We start from the raw sequence: 18,679 nt of genomic DNA, 5'->3' as shown, positions 1-18,679 counted from the left end.
ATTGGCCCCGTTCCTCAGCTTGTCTGACAAGCCTGACTCAGTTCTCATTTAGGGAATTGTCAGCTAACCGCCCACTGTGCTAACCGCCGTACAACTGTGCAGCTGGATCTTTCCCTGGCAAGGACTGTAAATTACTCATTACACGCCTAAATATCAAGGTGAATACACACGCACAGGAAATATAAGGAGCAGGCAGAGATGCTTGGAAAGTTGCACTAACATCCAGAGTAGCCTTTTGTCTCGGGTACGCTTGCCATAATTCAGCTTTTCATTCGGGCTTGTTCTATTTGCATTGCCCCGAACATCATTACTCATTAATTTGAGTGGTTGAGAGACCACGGTGTTGTGTGGGCCGCTGAAGAGGAGGTACTGCTGGCCCACCACCACCAGAGGGCGCCCGGCCTGGAGTGCGGGCTCCAGGCACCAGAGGGCGCTGCCGCCTCACAGGAGCAGCCAGGGTGACAGCTGACGCTCATCATCTCTGACAGCTGTCACCATTCATCAGGATCAGTGTTGGTATATCAGCCAGACGACATCTCCACCTCTTTGCCGAGATATCGTTCTACCTTGAAGGTAACGTACCTCAGCTGACTGTGAGACAGTATCCTTTTGTTACTTGAGCGTTGTATTGTGAACTACTTTGCCAACGAGAGGTGGAGGTAGCTTTCCTGCCATACGGATTGCTGGGTGCAAACGCGCCCTCATTTAACTGCTTTTTGTTCCTCGCCAGCAGTACCAGATCCGACACGCGGAGGCAGTGGCCACCTGGGAGTTCGGGACTTGGCGGCTCCAGTATTCCCGGGTTCTGGTGGCGGAGGAAATCGTGTGGTTCCGGTTCTGCTTTGGACAGGTGTCTCCTATCTTCGAGCCTGCCCACACGACACCTTTGTGATTTGCCTCCTGTCTAGTGTTGTAATCTGTTGTATTCGTTGTGCACATTCGCAACAGTAAATTGTTGTTATTTGACCTACTCCATTGTCCGTTCATTTGCGCCCCCTGTTGTGGGTCCGTGTACCTACACTTTCACAACACACGGCCTGTTTTATGATGTCTTTCATCAGAATGGCTAAATGAGAGAGAGCATACAAAAAGGCAGAAGGAGCGTGAATACCTCATTTGTTTAGGAAAATATCTGTTGCAACCACCCAGACAGACATCTGGTTTTTCATCACCTCTCGAAATGAGCTATCTATCTATCTGCTGCAGCAAGGTGACACGTGGGTGTCCCCATCGGCTTTTTTCCAGCTGCTGGAGTCCTCAACACTGAGGCACCTGTGCGCTGGATAATGCCCAGAGAAAAAGAAGAGGTTCCACTGGCCCTAGGGTCCACTGGTTCTTACCTCTTTATATTATTTCTTGGTGTATATTAGCTACCAAACCAGATCCTGTTTTGTTCAATTTACAAAAATAAAACAGATGATTCTGTTGACATACACCATTATTCACCTTTTATGGTACTGTTGTCTCTAAATCTGTTGAATTTAAAATCTACAAATAATGATATTTCACCATAATTAAATGGAATTTTTTTATTGTTACTTTTGTGGCATTAGTTAACCAACTTTATTGCAACTTATAGCCTACCATAAGTGTAAAAACAACTACAATATTCTCTCCTTGATGCTAGGACTAGAATTAGTGGACCCTAGGACTAGTGGACCCTAGGGGGAAGTTCCCAAGGAATACACCACATGGACAAAATGTCATAGATGACGTTCACTCACAATGCATGTTAGTCTCCTTAAGTGACTAATCGATTCACACAAAGTCATTCCAGTGGTACCCAAAGAAACCTAGTACCAAAGACATCCAGTCATCACTTTTGCTCACTGGGTAGCATCCATGTCTCACAACTATACAGTAAAATAGGAAACAGCAGGACTCGAAAGAAGTAAGTCCTTATAGGCTCTGACACCCATTGGGCCGGTGCTTATCTCCAGGTTTTGTGATGTCAAGTGGACTACGTTCATGACTCCCCCTGGATGGGACACCAGTCCATCACACTTTACTTCCTAGCCAAGCTCTTGCATTTTGCGAGGTACACCCTGGGCGCCATGTAGACAAACACATCAACACCTACTGTTGATTTAAAGTTTCCAAATCACCTAACCAGCATGTCTTTGGAAGTGGGAGAGCACCTTGCAAACATAGTGCAAACTCCACACAGAAAGGACCAGGTGGGAAGTGATCCCAGGACCTTCTGACTGTGAGACAGCCACCATGCTGTCGTGAGGTGATGCATCCTACAATAAACCCATTTTCTGTTCTTTGAAAAAAAACCTGTTCCTGTTGCTTTAAATGAAAAGGAGCTGCTTGCCACACCCACTTTCCCATCAGAGAACTCTTCCAGACTGTTTGACTACAGTCAGACTCAGAGGGCATGTCCAGGAGTCTAGAAATAGAATGGACAGCCATAAAAAAAAAAAAAATCTCTGTAGGTCATTTTTCCACACAGAAAATTGATCAGGATTTGATCAGGGAATCGTAAAAGAATCAGACCGAAACCATTTCCATCCCTACTAGAGGGACAGGTATTCCAGCACCTTTGAATCCCACCCAATTTATCCCAGAAAAAAAATAATAAAATCTGGGATGAGCGCCCACTGAAGTCATCCAAGAGGCTTGTGAATTAGGTGTGCAATGATTTGGTGTTAAGTATTGGCACTGTGAAGGGCATGGTGCGCACATGGACCAGAGCCTATTTTTATATGTCCCATAGCGTAGCAGCAGGAGCTAACAAACTGTTTCAGGCTTGAATTCCTAACAGTGCAGTCACATAACTGTGGGACTTTGAGGATATTTAACATGAATGTTCAACCATATTTAACTTCAAAAGGTGGATTAAAAAGTGGCTTTGAACAATATCAATCCTTTAACACACTTTATAATAACAATGCTAGCTGTGCCACAAAAACGTCTACAGGCTCAGATTGTATTTCACTTGATGAGTTCCATCTGTTTTCTGCTTCGGTGTTCTTAAGTGTTTCCAAATTTTGATTGACTTTGTCAGTTTTTAAAAGGGTTCTTTAAGAGCGTCTGTTCTTGCAAACGGCCCTCCATCAGTTTCTCACAGCGAAGGCGACATCTGCCAGTGAGAGTACGATTTGCTTCATCCATGTTTGCAATTTTTATTTTATTTTTAATAGTGAACTCCCATCATCCATCTTGATTTCCAGATTCAACTGTCCATGTTCTTGTTTCTTGGTAATAGTACCCAGAGACATGAAGACAGTAATAGTGACGGCAATGTGACATTTAAGCCCAATGGCCTTGACCTTTGCACATATAATTGACCTCAGGGCAATTCAAGAGTTCGCCATGATGTGTTGCATATTTGGTCCAAATCGGGTTGAAAGTCAAATTCTGTAACCTTTACCTTTGCTATAATAAATTTTTTAACTGCAATTTTGTGGCCAGTCTTCATTGATATACCAGGTTGAAATCACCAAAAGGATGTGGGAGGTGTAGGCCAACAGACAGGCAGATATGACCTTGACCCCAATGATTGACCTTTGGCAAATATGACTTTGCTGGGCAAGTTCAGAACCCACCACAATGTGCAATGTTTGATGCAATTTGAAATGAATTTAATGTCACCTGGGCAAATCCAGAACCCACCCACATATGTGTGAAGGTGGACATCAGAGTGGGTGGGTGGAGGATCATAAGTTGGACCTTTGTCTCCAGTGACAAATATTTTGATCTTTGACTTCAGTGGCTTTGACATTTGCCAAAAACAGACACTTTAAGGCCAATTCTGGGGTTGACTGTCTTCCACATATCAAGTTTGGTCTGAATTGGCCCAAGAACCAGGGACGATTAATGCAACAAACAAACAGATAAACAAATATTTGTCCCCAATGTCCTTGACCTTTGCTAAAACCAACCCCTTAAAGACAATTTTAGGGTCAACCTACAGTAGTGTTCAGAATAATAGTAGTGCTATGTGACTAAAAGGATTAATCCAGGTTTTGAGTATATTTCTTATTGTTACATGGGAAACAAGGTACCAGTAGATTCAGTAGATTTTCACAAATCCAACAAGACCAAGCATTCATGATATGCACACTCTTAAGGCTATGAAATTGGGGTATTAGTAAAAAAAAAAAGTAGAAAAGGGGGTGTTCACAATAATAGTAGCATCTGCTGTTGTGTTGATGCTACAAACTCAAAACTATTATGTTCAAACTGCTTTTTTAGCAATCCTGTGAATCACTAAGCTAGTATTTAGTTGTATAACCAGTTTTTCATGATTTCTTCACATCTGTGAGGCATTAATTTTGTTGGTTTGGAACCAAGATTTTGCTCATTTACTAGTGTGCTTGGGGTCATTGTCTTGTTGAAACACCCATTTCAAGGGCATGTCCTCTTTAGCATAAGGCAACAAGACCTCGTCAAGTATTTTGACATATCCAAACTGATCCATGATACTTGGTATGAGATATATAGGCCCAACACCATAGTAGGAGAAACATGCCCATATCATGATGCTTGCACCACCATGCTTCACTGTCTTCACTGTGAACTGTGGCTTGAATTCAGAGTTTGGGGGTCATCTCACAAACTGTCTGCGGCCCTTGGACCCAAAAACAACAATTTTACTCTCATCAGTCCACAAAATATTCCTCCATTTCTCTTTAGGCCAGTTGATGTGTTCTTTGGCAAATTGTAACCTCTTCTGCACATGTCTTTTATTTAACAGATGGACTTTGCGGGGGATTCTTGCAAATAAATTAGCTTCACACAGGCGTCTTCTAACTGTCACAGCACTTACAGGTAACTCCAGACTGTCTTTGATCATCCTGGAGCTGATCAGTGGGTGAGCCTTTACCATTCTGGTTATTCCTCTATACATTTTGATGGTTGTTTTCCGTTTTCTTCCACGCACGTCTGTTTTTTTGTCCATTTTAAAGCATTGGAGATAATTGTAGATGAACAGCCTATAATTTTTTCCACCTGCGTATAAGTTTTCCCCTCTCCAATCAACTTTTTAATCAAACTACGCTCTTCTTCTGCACAATGCCTTGAACATCCCATTTTGCTCAGGCTTTCAAAGAGAAAAGCATCTTCAACAGGTGCTGGCTTCATCCTTAAATAGGGGACACCTGATTCACACCTGTTTGTTCCACAAAATTGACGAACTCACTGACTGAATGCCACACTATTATTATTGTGAACACCCCCTTTTCTACTTTTTTGTACTAATAGCCCAATTTCATAGCCTTAAGAGTGTGCATATCATGAATGCTTGGTCTTGTTGGATTTGTGAGAATCTACTGAATCTACTGGTACCTTGTTTCCCATGTAACAATAAGAAATATACTCAAAACCTGGATTAATCTTTTTATTCACATAGCACTACTATCATTCTGAACACTACTGTACATGCACACTGCAAGGTTGGTGGAAATTGTGGCCCAAGCACCCTGAAAGACTTTAGAAACAAACACAAACTCAAAAAAACAGTATATGTGACAAAAAAAAAATCACTTGTTCAGACTTTTCTGATCAAATGCTTTCAAACTCTAATTATCAATGAGTGATTGATATTTGTTGAATTTCACATTACAAAGGGGACATAAGTAATTCCTTATTGTATTTATTGACGGGCAGATGTACAGTAGATGTAGAATACGTGATTGATCTCTAAACGCTGGTGTGACTCATCACATGAAGTTTGTAGCTGCTTCAGCTGCCATTAATAAACACTGGAAGCTGCACTGAGAGATCAATCCCCCCCCTTCAGACTGCAATGTCATGCACCCTCATGGTCCGTTCCCTGCTTTCCATCAATATGTCTTTGATCAACTAACTTCAAATGTGTAGGATATGTTTGGACCAGGTTAGCATTAGAATATATAGATTTTGGCATATGAGGGTCGAAGGTCAATAGAAGTAGAGGATTTTAACTATAAATTGACGGTGATGGCAATAACTTCAGCTGTATGTACCCAATTGTTACCAAATTTGGCATATATGTTACATGAACATAAGCCTAACATGTAGCTTCTACGATATAGAATCAAGTTTTATGGGTGAACACATTCAAATCATGTTGTTTTAACATAACATGCAACAACTTAAAATTTAACTTGCTCAGTGAACATAAGTATTTCTACTCAAGTAAAATGTGTTAACGTAGCCAGAAACAATTTTGCTGAGTGACCTAAGTGTAAATTTGCTGGGTCAACATGATGAATTTGCGTTACTGTTACTTAATTACCGTGGGTCAGGAGAACTAGAATTGTAAGGGTGAATGTAACAAAAAAACAGTAAGTCTCTTTGGCTGTTCGCGTGTTTGCGCTCGGGGTCATCACATCAAATCCTAGGTGGATCTGAATAAACTGTGCTGATCCAACAGAGCAAAGTTAAGTTGGCATGTATAATCTTATAATTTATTATTATTATTATTATTATTATTATTGTTATTATTATTATATAATAATATAATATTATATATAATATCTCCTGTATTAATATTTAGGTTTTAAAACCTACTGTTGTATATTGTATAGTACCATATATTTATTGTATATGTTGTTTATTACCCTTATTATTTAAATATCAGTTATATATATGATGTCTTATCTTTGTTATGTCTTATTATTTATTATTATATATATCCTTTTTTCTTGAGCTGCTTGGGTGGGTAGGGAGAGTTCCCATGGGATAAAAAAAAACTTTTCAACCTACCATCCCTGGTTCTCAAGACCACGCACCTAAGTGGCTCTCAAATCTTTTCTACTCTTCTATTTTACTCTTCCTTTTTTAGATATTTAGATATACCTTAGTATATCTAAAGAATTGGAATATAATATATAAGATATACCTACTGAATTTTCATGTAACTGTACTATATTAAAAGTAGTTCTAACTGCTTACAGGGCAGGGGTGGTGACCAAGTGGTTAGTGCACTTGGTTTCAGTACGAAAGGTTCCCAGTTCAAATTCCACCCCTGCCACATTTCTCCATATTTTTGGTTGGTTGGTTGGTTATCAGAAGGATATAACACAAAGTCATGAACAGATTTCAGTCAAATTTGTTGGAGGGGGTAAGCCTTACTTTAAGGAAGTGTTGATTACATTTTGTAGAGTCATTTATAATTAATATTTTAATAAAGACTCCCACCAATTTCCATATTATTTGTACTTTGGCAAAACAGTCCTTCCCACTGCAATTTAACTCCATTAAGGACAGATAAGCAGAGGATTGTTGAACCTTTGTGTTGGTATGGTATGTCTGCCATATGTTGTGTACATAGATCAGATCCCTTCGAGTGTGTAGAGACTTTTATGTAGGACACACTCGGTTCGCTTCCAGCTCTTGCACATATGCACCAATAAGGGCAAGACTGGCACAGTCTAATTCCTTGTAAATCCCTCCTTGTGCTCAAAACTCTCACTTCCATCTTGGGTCATACTGAGGAAAAAGAATGCTCAGTGACATGCATGAGCTCCCATACTGTCAACAGGAGACCCTGTGAGGTTTTGTGCTTCACCAGAAATAACCATCAAACAAGAACATAAGTGCATTTTTCTCTGTCCGTCCATAAAAAATAAGTCTACCAACAACCGTTCCCTTTCTGCAAATAACAGATTCTCAACTGTCCATATGTGCATGTGCTGGCCAGGCCCCGCCCCCAATCGGCGCTTGACCCAGATGTCAATGCATAATCCTGCTAAGCAAAAAGCCTCGATGATCTTGGCAAAAAAGAGGGGAATTAGGAAAGAGAGTGGAATGAAGATAGAAGGAGGATGAGTTAGGAGATGTGTGCTAAAGGAAAAGGGTACAGAATCAAGACCAAGCCCCAATATCACCTAGAACTGGAAAAAGGATGCCAGTGTGGAAATACCAAAGCTTGAAGTTCTTTCAATGGATGCTTGAAGCTCTCATCAAAAGCAAGTTAGTCCCTATAGATGCCTGTGGTGCACCATGAGTCAAAGTTACATCATGGTGCAAGTTACTAAGACCAGTCATTTTGTTATACCCAGACCCAAGCTTCCCATTAGGAAAACCATCACCCAGTGTGCAAAAATATGTATTAATCAAGCAAACAAACCAAAGTTAGCATGTTAGTCTTAGCTTATTTGGGAACTCTGAGATGGAGCTGTGTTTCATTCGTCCTGCCCCGATCACGGCGGTCTTGGTCACTCTGCACCTCTTTACCCGTTTATCTGTTGGCAGGGAGTTAGGCGGAGTCAGGAGCTGACAAGATGGAGATATATAGCACCCCGTTTGAGCTTCTGACCCGCTCTTTGGAAAACCTACAAGTGATGTCAGGGGAGGGTTTGTTCGACGTACATACAGTCTGTGAACAAGACAGATTAAAAGAGGGACAAAGCGGCGTGAGAGAGTAGTGGGATTGAGAAAATGTTAAGGGAGAAGAGACAAGCATAAGGTTGCTTCCCTCCCATTAAGTCAGTCAATGTGATAGAAGACTTATGTAAGCCCCGAGAGATGGAGGGAGGAGATGGAGAAAAAGAGGAACAAGGAGGAGGATGAAAGCGGGTGCAGCTGTAGAGCCAGAAACAGAGAGAGGGAGCAAAGAACCTGAGACAATTAAACATGAAATACTATATGAAGTGCGGGATCAGGGCTGGGAAGACAAAGAGAAGGGAGGAAGATGGAAAAGCAAAGATCTGCCATGCTGTTTAGGCTCTGCTGGCTTTACACTTTTCATTTGTTTTGTTGAGGGAGAGATTAGCAAGAGGATAAAGGGAGTGATTCTGTCTCATTCTGTGCCTGTGTGTCATTCAGTCTCTACCGCTCATCCTTTGCTCTGGATCAGTGCATGCACGCGCACACCCGTGCAAACTGAGATAAACAGGCTTCCCGCCCACCCACGCGCATGCACTATCGTAGGCGCTGGAGCAGGCTACGCGTTTTTGTTTTTTTGTGCAATCTGCATACATGTGCATTCAGACTTTAACTGTGCCACTGAGGTGGATCTGGCTCTAGGCCAGTGAGGTGGAGAGGTGATTGGGCAGCTTGAGGCGCTTTGTCAGTGTTCGTCGGAAAACATCTGGCACTAGCTCTCTCTCTCTCTGTCTCTAACTCATCTTCCGCTCTCCCTCCACTGCTTCATTTTCATTCTCTTTAGTCCTTCTGCACTTTGTTTCACTCACTCTTCTGTTCTCCCAGTCTTTTGTGCATAAACTCGCCGTTTCTCTGAAAAGCTTAGCTTTTCTCCTGCTCTCCCTCCCTCCTTTTAAACGGCAAAAAGCAATTTCTCCCCCTTTGTCAGGGCGGTTGGCAGTAAGCCCTTAAGTAGGGATTTTCTGGTTTGGCTGGGACGCTATTAGCCAAGCTGGTGGTGACGTGCCGTGACTGACGGGCCGAGTCTTTTTTGATGTCGCGGTGTCACAATCTAGCGGAGGCCGTGGTTATGATATTGTTGGCATCCCAGAAACGAGGGGCTTTAGTGGTCATGTCAGGAGTAAGTCTTCCCAAATCCTTTACGGCACAGAAATATTAAGTTGCTTTGGTGGTACGGGGACAGAGGAGAAAACATTGTCAAACTTACATGCCCATTTACGGGAAAAAAGGCACATTTAAAGGCAGTCAGTGTTTGCAGAACTGAGACCAAGAGGCATTGCTTGTACTGGAGAAAATGGAACAAGCCATGGCCGTTTAGATAGCTCCCCAAAACACAAAAACAACAACTGATTCAAGAAATGGTTTTAATGTGAAATGATTGCATCTTCATACAGTACATGATGCAAAACTTGTATTTTTATATAATATAATGTGGATGTGCAAATTACAGATCCTCATATGGCAAAACCTAATTTAAACTTTCTGGGCCTAAAGACAAACTTTCCTTCAAATTAAACTGGAATACATTTGTGTTTTCAAGCTATCCAAGTAACAGTCAAACATGATGTGCCACAAACCCAAACTCTTTGGCAGAAGCAATAAAATGTACAGTTTTACCAAAAAAAAAACTATTTGTAAAGCTCATTGGCTCCACCCCTTCAGGATGCAGGTAGGTTAATGTGTAAGAAGTTGGGCTGCCAATATCTTGACCTGGCATAGACTCATGGTCACACTACCTGTCCACGTCCTTGGTTAAGACTCTAAACGTGCATTGTCCTGTGATCTAGTCAATGACCCCAGTGCAGAGAACCACAATGGAGGATGGCTAGAACAAGTGTAATTGTTCTAAATAAATAATAATAATTAATATAGCTCAGAGCAACAAACGTGGCAGATAGGAATGGTCTGTAACTTACCTAGAGTCAGGTACACCGTAATCAGTCTAAAAATAACTTCAGCTACGTATCTGAACGGGAAAAAATGGGAGAGTAATCCAAAAATCAGACAGAGTTCATCAATAGTAACAGTCTTTCAGAAGATGAAGCAGTAGAATTTTCCAAAACACAGAATGACTTCAAAACTAGAGTCGCGTAAGAGTCTCATACCACAAAGTTCAAACAGCAGGAGAAAGACTGGAATCTGGAATGGTAGCAAGGGTCTGTATTGTGGACTCAGATACGCCGTAACCAGAGCAAAGACTAGAGCAAATGTCAGTAATGTCAAGTCAAAAACAGTGTAACACAGAGCACCAAGCAGGGCGGAACTTAATGCAATCTGGCAATGGAGAGGCGTTCGAACAGTGTTATAAAGAATGCAGAGCAACTAAATCAGGAAGTGTATGGACACGTCAACATGGAGGTCAACAAGCTGGAAATCAAAGCGAACACAGGAGAAATGTCAGAATAAGAGCACTAATGATAAACATCACAAAATAACACAGAGAGATATGACCAGAAATACAAAAACTAGAGCCAAACCATTATTTGTGAGAGTTATGTGCTAGCCTGTTTAAAATGCATCCTGAAGGTTTCAAGTTGATTGATGAAGCCGTTTTTTGGCAAATGTACAGAAAGCAGTAGATGGATGGACAAACGCCAGTGAATAACAATCCAGTCAAACATACATGGATTCAGGGGAAAAAATAAGAATAATAATGATAAACATTCATAAGCACAGTGGACTCAACTTTGCAAATCTTTCCATACAGCACCCCCAAGATTCACACGAACCCCAGAAGACCAAACGGGAGTCCAAGGCGGAGTGGCTTCCTTTGTGTGCCAGGCGTCGGGGGACCCGCAGCCCAAGATCGTCTGGAACAAAAAAGGCAAAAAAGTCAGCAACCAGAGATTTGAGGTACAATGCTGAAACACTGGATATGAGATAATAAGAAAGTATGGAGCTGTATATAAATCCAACATGGAACCAAAACAACACAAGTCCTGCTTGGGAATCATGCTTCTAATAGTTGAACATGCCAAACTGGTCCAACCGCTTCATCATTTAATGAAGATGAACAGGATCCAGTGGGGCACCAAAGTGTGGTTACACTTGGACTTTTACACATTTTAATTATTTTATGACATCACATCTTTAAAAAATAGTCATTCAGGCTATACAACTATATATATATATATATATATATATATAAACATCACAAAATAACACAGAGAGATATGACCAGAAATACAAAAACTAGAGCCAAACCATTATTTGTGAGAGTTATGTGCTAGCCTGTTTAAAATGCATCCTGAAGGTAATATATATATATATATATATATATATATATATATATATATATATATATATATATATATATATATATATATATATATATATATATACACACACATATATATATATATATATATACTTGTTGTATATGCCCTTGAAATTCACAGTGAACATAAATCTCTTCACAGAAGAAGTAGACAGTTCTTAAAAACTGAGTGACCATGCAAGAAGGATACACGTGAGGGAAGCCACCAACACACTCATGACAGTTTCAAAAGAGTTATAGTCTTCTGTGGATGTGGTGGAGGAGCTGTGTGTAGCGCAGCTTTTGTCTGGTGTGTCACTGGTTATGCACCTTCATTTTGGAGTGGAACAGAGAAGACTTTTCTCATAAAAGTTGAACTCTGCACTTTCTTCCACTCACAGATGTCATTGTTGTCTTGGTGGCTTTCCTCACTTGTAAACATCTTGCACCGTCAGTTTTGTGAGAACTGCCTAATCCAGACAGATTTACCATGCAGCTCTACAATGCAAATGAACTCCAAGCCATGTTCAGTGACTTTGAAATGTTCATGTGTCCATCCCCTGACTTGACCAAAGAAAAGTGTGTAAAAGTATTGTTTATTTATTTATTTATTTATTTATTTATTTATTTATTTTATAGTAAACAGTGCCCATACTTATGAACTCCATTATTTTTGCTTTGACATTGTAAATTGATTTATGTCGGTTGTCGAGATTTGTTTTCACTGTGAAATTAAAGGGCATAATTTTAGAAATGTGAACATACAGATGCCGATTTTGAAACTTGATGTGATGGAATGACTTTAGTGTAGGACACTCAGTCGAGACTCACTGACTTTGTGAGCCAGATGTGTAAATAACAGTGAAGGACTGTGTTTGGTGTCTGCTGTTAATGTTTGTTTATTGGATTTTCTCACCATGGATATTTTGTCTTGTCAAACACAAGTGTAACTAATAACATCATTAATTCCATGGAGTTGTGATAGATCTGTGGCTCGGGTGTTGTGCACGTTAGCTCACTGGTGTGACTCACTGGCACATCAAACTGGAATAAAGCCATTTTTAATGTTATTACATCTGTCCTTTTCTCCAATGTAATGGATGGATGGATGGATGGATGGATGGATGGATGGATGGATGGATGGATGGATGGATGGATGGATGGATGGATGGATGGATGGATGGATGGATGGATGGATGGATGGATGGATGGATGGATGGATGGAGGGGTAAGTAGGTAGCTTGATTGATTGATTGATTTATTGATTGATTGATTTAATGCTTTGCAAAAGGTTTAGGCACCCTAGATTGTTCTTCCAACAAAAATCTGCTGGTATTATCCCCCCCAATGAAGCTAATCAGTTATCAAATTATAAACCTCTTTCCAAAAATAACGAATCTGAAACAAATTTGTATTAATGTTGTGTTTTTTTAAAGCATAAAAACACAAGCAGTGGTGGCCTTGTTGTCCACCAGATGTTGCCTTTGAAAATGAAAGAAATTGACAAACAAGCTCAATTCATGATCCGTGCAACCTCAACCACACCTGCTCCTAATTTCCATCAGAGTATGATGACACAATTATTCCCTGCAACAATCCCAGACATGTCCAGCAGGGGGCGGACAGTTATATAGTAATGTTATATAAGCAAAACAAGCTTGCATTTTATGTTGATGAGGCGCATCAAAGTTAAACAGATTTTAATAATATTTTTGTCATTGGATACTGTTTTAATTTGGAGACTTGCAAGGTGATAACATTTGTTGTTTTTGAATTATTGTCGGGGTTCTTGCAAAAGGTAAAGTGCAGTCACACTAAATATTAATTTTTAGTCATCTCTTATAAATGATGTGGTATTTATTTACATTTTTGCACCATCTTTGATTTACAGTTCAGAGATTTTTAGAATAACTATGCCACCTCACCTCATGTGCATTATATTTGATGTGTTATGTTCTCTTTTGTTGTGTTATATTCTGTTTTGTAAAACTTTGCAAAATTTTGCAACTGTTAGAATGGCCTAAGCAGTGCTGGGTCACCCCTTTGAGTCTGGTCTGCTTGAGGTTTCTTCCTCAGTATCATCAGAGAGAGTTTTTCCTTACCATTGTCACCTGTGTGCTTGCTCTAGGGTTGGTACGGTTAGACCTTATCTGTGTAAAGCGCCTTGAGGCAGCTCTGATGTGATTTGGCACTATGTAAAGTAAATAAATTGAACTGAAATAAATTGCTGCCAAAAGTATTTTGATTAACTTACCTATTTTTGTTTGCTTGTTTGTTTATTTTTTGTTTGTTTTGTTTCCTGTACAGTGTTATGTGGCATTTGGCAACAGTAGATAATACCCATAATGCCCTGGGCTGCAATATCTGAAATTCTCATATGATCATAGGTATTAGTTTCCAGAAAGTCTTCACCTTTGCTTCCCCTTCACGCGAGTCAGTCAGATGGAGATGTTGAACCAGCTTCTCACTCGCTGTCAGCCTGCGCTCAGGGTGCTTTTCCACTTTAATAAGTCCAGTTTCCTTCCAGCTTTAAGTTTATCTTGGCATCTCCCTCACTGTGATTAAATCACTGGGGGAGATATTGTATTTTTAATCCTGCCTGTATATGCTTAGGCTGTTTTTATTTTGCTCCAATTTTCTGTCCATCAGGAGTTGCTGTGGGATTTCTTTTTGTAGATTCCGTGCACTGTACCCTTCCCACAATCCAGAATCCCAGATGTATTACATGCACATATTAAACTTATGCAAGGCCATATTAAACGTACAAACCGCATTAAATTAATTTTGAAATGAATTTTGAAGATTATTGCAGAATTAAAGTAGAGAGGCATTTGGCAGAGTGCATTCCTCTGCCAGAGTACAACAACTGTATCAGCAGAATTCATATAAAACATCCCATTATGTGTTTTATAGTCAAATTCAAGATTGTACTACTTACATGTTACTCCACACATTCAGGGTATACATTCATGACGAGATGCAAATTCAGATTTGGAAAATTTTCAAAAATGTACAGGCAGAACAATTTGGCAATAACAAAAAATACCGTCGGAATAGAGGCGTCTCTCCATGTGGTGGGGCTGTTATTTGCTTTTTTTGAATATTGGACTGTTGGTCTCCCATATCTCCAAGTTCTGTTTACTAGACGAGGTTGATTGACAAGGAAATAACCAATCTGTATTTATGCTAGCATATCAAAGCAAACAGAATAATTAAAATTGTTTATGCCAATGTTGCTATGGAAAATGTCGGCACTATCAGACCAGCTCCCTCAGAGGAAGTGAGGCTGAAAAAAAATATGATTTTGAATTGCCAACTTTCTAGTTGGGGGTGGAGGGATGGAGTGGGGGCTACAGCCCTTTTGACACTCACCCTAGACCCGCCAGTGCATAAATGTATCACTGGATTTGCATCCTTCCCAAAATGTGATGGTTTTTTGATTGGCCCATGTTTCATCCTTCCACAAAGTTTAGTGTAAGTTGGACTATACGTTTTTGAGTAATGTTGGTAACCATCAAACAGACATGGGCGTAACCGCAGTGAACCAGATGCAAGTAATTGGTCATTTTCTACATATGAAAAGCACACAAGAAACGACAGCAGGAAATTATTCCAGTGAATTTTCCTTCTTTTACAGCTTTCAGTGAAATCAAAAGTTCCTGCAACAATAATTATAACACTGATCATGGTTCAAAAAGGAACAAAGTTTAGACATTTTCTTTGGTATATCTGACTGTAAGAAAACAAATGAATGCAACTCACTAAAAGCTTATCTGTGTTTCCTGTTTAAAAGATTAAAACCTTTTTTTTAAATCAGCATTCATGTAACTTAAGAAATCCACGATGATGAACTCTCTCCAGTTTTACGCGGTTCAAGCACACACTCCTTATTCTCTTGACTTTTACTTTACTGCTTCTCTTTAAACATTAATAGCGCTCTCATATATCGCAGACGCTTTCCCATCAGCTTTCCTCAGCACCTCAATAAAGCACAGACTAACAGAAGACTTCCCAAACCTTTTTTTATTCTATTCAGCCTCTGGAATTAGCTGTTTATTGTGTAAAAAATAAAGTTTTGGGTACACTATGGTTGAGGAGTTGACCCCAATTGTGTGCTGGGAGCTGAGGTCAACAGCATCCCGTTTGGTTTTCAGGCTAGGACACCGTTACTGTATGTCACTCTCTCTTTCACTACACTTTAAAGAGAAAAAGATTTAGAAATGTAACCAATAAAAAAGTCCTCAGAATGTCAAACACCAGGGTGCAGTCCAGGAGGTAATATTAGACCATCTCGTGTACTGTTGAGTGCTGCAATGATGAAATGTTTTGGCTTGAAATGTTTTTTTTTTAATGTTCTCCCCCCAAAAAATCCAGGTGATAGAGTTTGATGACGGGTCCGGCTCAGTCCTCAGGATCCAGCCACTGAGAACCCCCAGAGACGAGGCTATTTATGAATGTCATGCCTCCAACTCTGCCGGAGAGATCACCGCCTCCACCAGACTAAATGTGCTACGAGGTCAGTGTGAGCACACACAGGCTGGATGCTTCCACAGCACTCAACAAATCCCAATACCCTGAACTAAGTCGTGACCACAAAAGGTCAAGAAAGGCACACAGCAGAGCTCTGACCCACACCTTTGAAGTGCTTAAGTAGATATAGCGCCATCCGCTGGTGGTTACAGCAAACTGCAAATTCTTTGAGTGACACCAAGGACATAACCACAGTTGGAAAAAGAACTCTTTGGGAATCCATGTTCTAGAGGTGTATATCTGTCCCTCACAGTGGTGGGCACAGTTCCGCTAATCTGCTAACCGCTAATTATCAAAGCTATTGTTTTCATTATCGGATTAGCTTTTCAGATAATTTTGAAAACTGTCAGCGGACTAATTATCTTTCGATAAATTTTGGTTGAATAATTTTTAGACCGCTAACAATTATGCAGTCTGACATCAAAGAGTTGAGTGTAGCAGATGGACAGTTCTATCCTTTGCAAACAGAGGAGAGCTAGTTCTACAAGAAACTCCTCACAGAAAAGGAGAAAGAAAAAAAAGAAGGAAAAAAAAAACTGATTTCTTTCAACCCCATACTAGTTTGCTGGCGATATCACCCAAGTCATCCAGAGGCATACAGTTTTAACTTATGTTTAAAATTTTAACTGAACTAATTTCGGACAAGTTATTTAAATTAACGCCACTTCTGAAGTTTTATAAAGTGAAAATATCAGATATGTTTTAGTTTTAAAGTAATGCACTAATTTTGAAGGTTTTAGTGTGGACATGCTGTGTCCAGTGCATTATGGGTAACCTCAGTACATTCACGACAGGAAAAATGCACTTGCAACGCTCTGATCAGGCTCCACACGGACAACAGCATTATCCCCTTTGTATACTGTGCCTAAAACTGTCGCAAATATATTCTCTGGGTTTATAGATGCTGTTATTGTGTTTGTTTTATGTAAAAATGCCAGAAGAAGCTCAGGTTGCTTCTCCATTATTTTCAGTTGGAATCATTGTGAGCTGCAGTCGCATCCTGCATGCTCTTTAACCTCTTGCTTATGTCAAACACTGTCTGTCCTCTTTGTTCCAGAGTAATATATAAGATGTCTGAAATTTGGTTTGCGTTTATTACATTCCACGCATCTTAAATGTAGCAGACACAGACAGATTATTTATATGGAATATTTGTTTTAGCAAGTTTCAGGGTCTGCCATCTCCTGGCCAGTAGTGTTCATGGCAGTATTTGCCTTAAGTACCGAGGGTCTGGGCACCAATAGATGGCAGTGTTCTATTTATTTTGATCCTGGTTATATCAGACGGTTGTCTAATCATCACAACTTGACTTCTGGCTTTTGCAAATGCCTTTTTTTTTACAAATAAAAATGTCATATTTTACAAAAGCACATTTATATGTAAACACTAACACACACCTCACATTAACATGTTGGTTTTTACATAGAATGAAAGAGTCAACCAATTAGTGTTAGCGGAGGCACATTTTACCCATAATCCCTTTGGCATCTGTCTGTGTTTATTACAAAACTTCAGATTTAGTGCATTATTTAAAATTAAAAGATATGTGTTATATTTTAACTTTGTACAAATGAGAGAATTGACATTAATGGAATTATTCTATCCATATTAATTTGATTTATAAATTAAAACCATAAGTCAAAACTGCTCTCTGCCTCACGGCGACACTGCTGTATTCTGTTAAGGAATAATGATGTATTTTTTGTGTGTGTGTCACGTTGAGCTTCGCTGCTCCTCTCAGCTGCTTCACTGCTGCAAGCTTTGTAGTAAACAGGAGCTTCCAGTAGTGAACAGGGTGTACAAAGACAGAAACGTTGACTCATTGTCTGAGTTTGTGGTCACCTTTTGTTATGTGTCGGACGCGGGCGGAGAACCGACCAGAGTTTGACGTAGGACCCAGCATAAAGGAAACAGAGCACGGTTTAAAGGATAGCAGAATTTAATGACATAACAGTGAGTGCTTAATTAATAACATATAAGTGCGCGGTCTGGCAAGGTGGAATAACGGTGCGCTCCCAGCAGCACAAACGGTCCGGAGCCAGAACAGTTCAGACCCAAGGACCCCGCTGACACCCCCCAGGTGGCCGCGACCAACCGAGGCTGTGAAAGGAGAAACCATCATGTGAGTCCACCACTCCACACACAGAGAGACCACTCAAAGGTGTACATAAACAGCAAACACTTCCTGGCTTAATCACCAATCAGCTTCCCACCCTGCAGGCATGGAACACCCAGTTCAATTCTCCACTGCAGTGGAAGCTGATTAAACGACTAACATAACAGCTCAATATAATAAGGTGTGAGGGACACCACATTTACTGACTGTACTCATGTTAGTCACAAAACCTAAAGTACCTCAGGAAGTGTGCTGACGAGCGTGAGACCTCACCCCCTCCTCTTTCACAGACCATGGCATCAAACCTGGTACAGTCTCTGCGTCCATGATGATGAGATGGTTCTCTAAACGTTGATCTCACCCGTCTGGTCACAAGGTCGAGTCTCTGGCAAATACACACTGTGTACTCCAGCCTTAAATGCAACCATGCCCCAATCCATATAGATGCACCACAGCTGTGA

At 40.3% G+C, this 18,679-nt stretch overlaps 1 protein-coding gene across 22 annotated transcripts in view; it reads left to right on the top strand.

Moving 5' to 3' along the window:
* Nucleotides 1–18,679, top strand: part of LOC117527150 (receptor-type tyrosine-protein phosphatase delta-like) — a 527,875-nt gene that overhangs the window by 370,803 nt on the left and 138,393 nt on the right. For all 22 annotated transcript variants that reach the window (XM_034189362.1, XM_034189358.1, XM_034189350.1 and 19 more), the window contains 2 exons: nucleotides 11,024–11,169; nucleotides 15,947–16,088. In XM_034189362.1, coding sequence (XP_034045253.1) covers nucleotides 11,024–11,169; nucleotides 15,947–16,088 — 288 coding nt within the window. The remainder of the gene's footprint in view (nucleotides 1–11,023; nucleotides 11,170–15,946; nucleotides 16,089–18,679) is intronic.

The sequence above is a fragment of the Thalassophryne amazonica genome, chromosome 15, assembly GCF_902500255.1.
Source record: "Thalassophryne amazonica chromosome 15, fThaAma1.1, whole genome shotgun sequence".
Taxonomy (NCBI): Eukaryota; Metazoa; Chordata; class Actinopteri; order Batrachoidiformes; family Batrachoididae; genus Thalassophryne; species Thalassophryne amazonica.
Note: the sequence above shows the minus strand (reverse complement) of the source record. Positions and strands in the feature narration are given on the sequence as shown.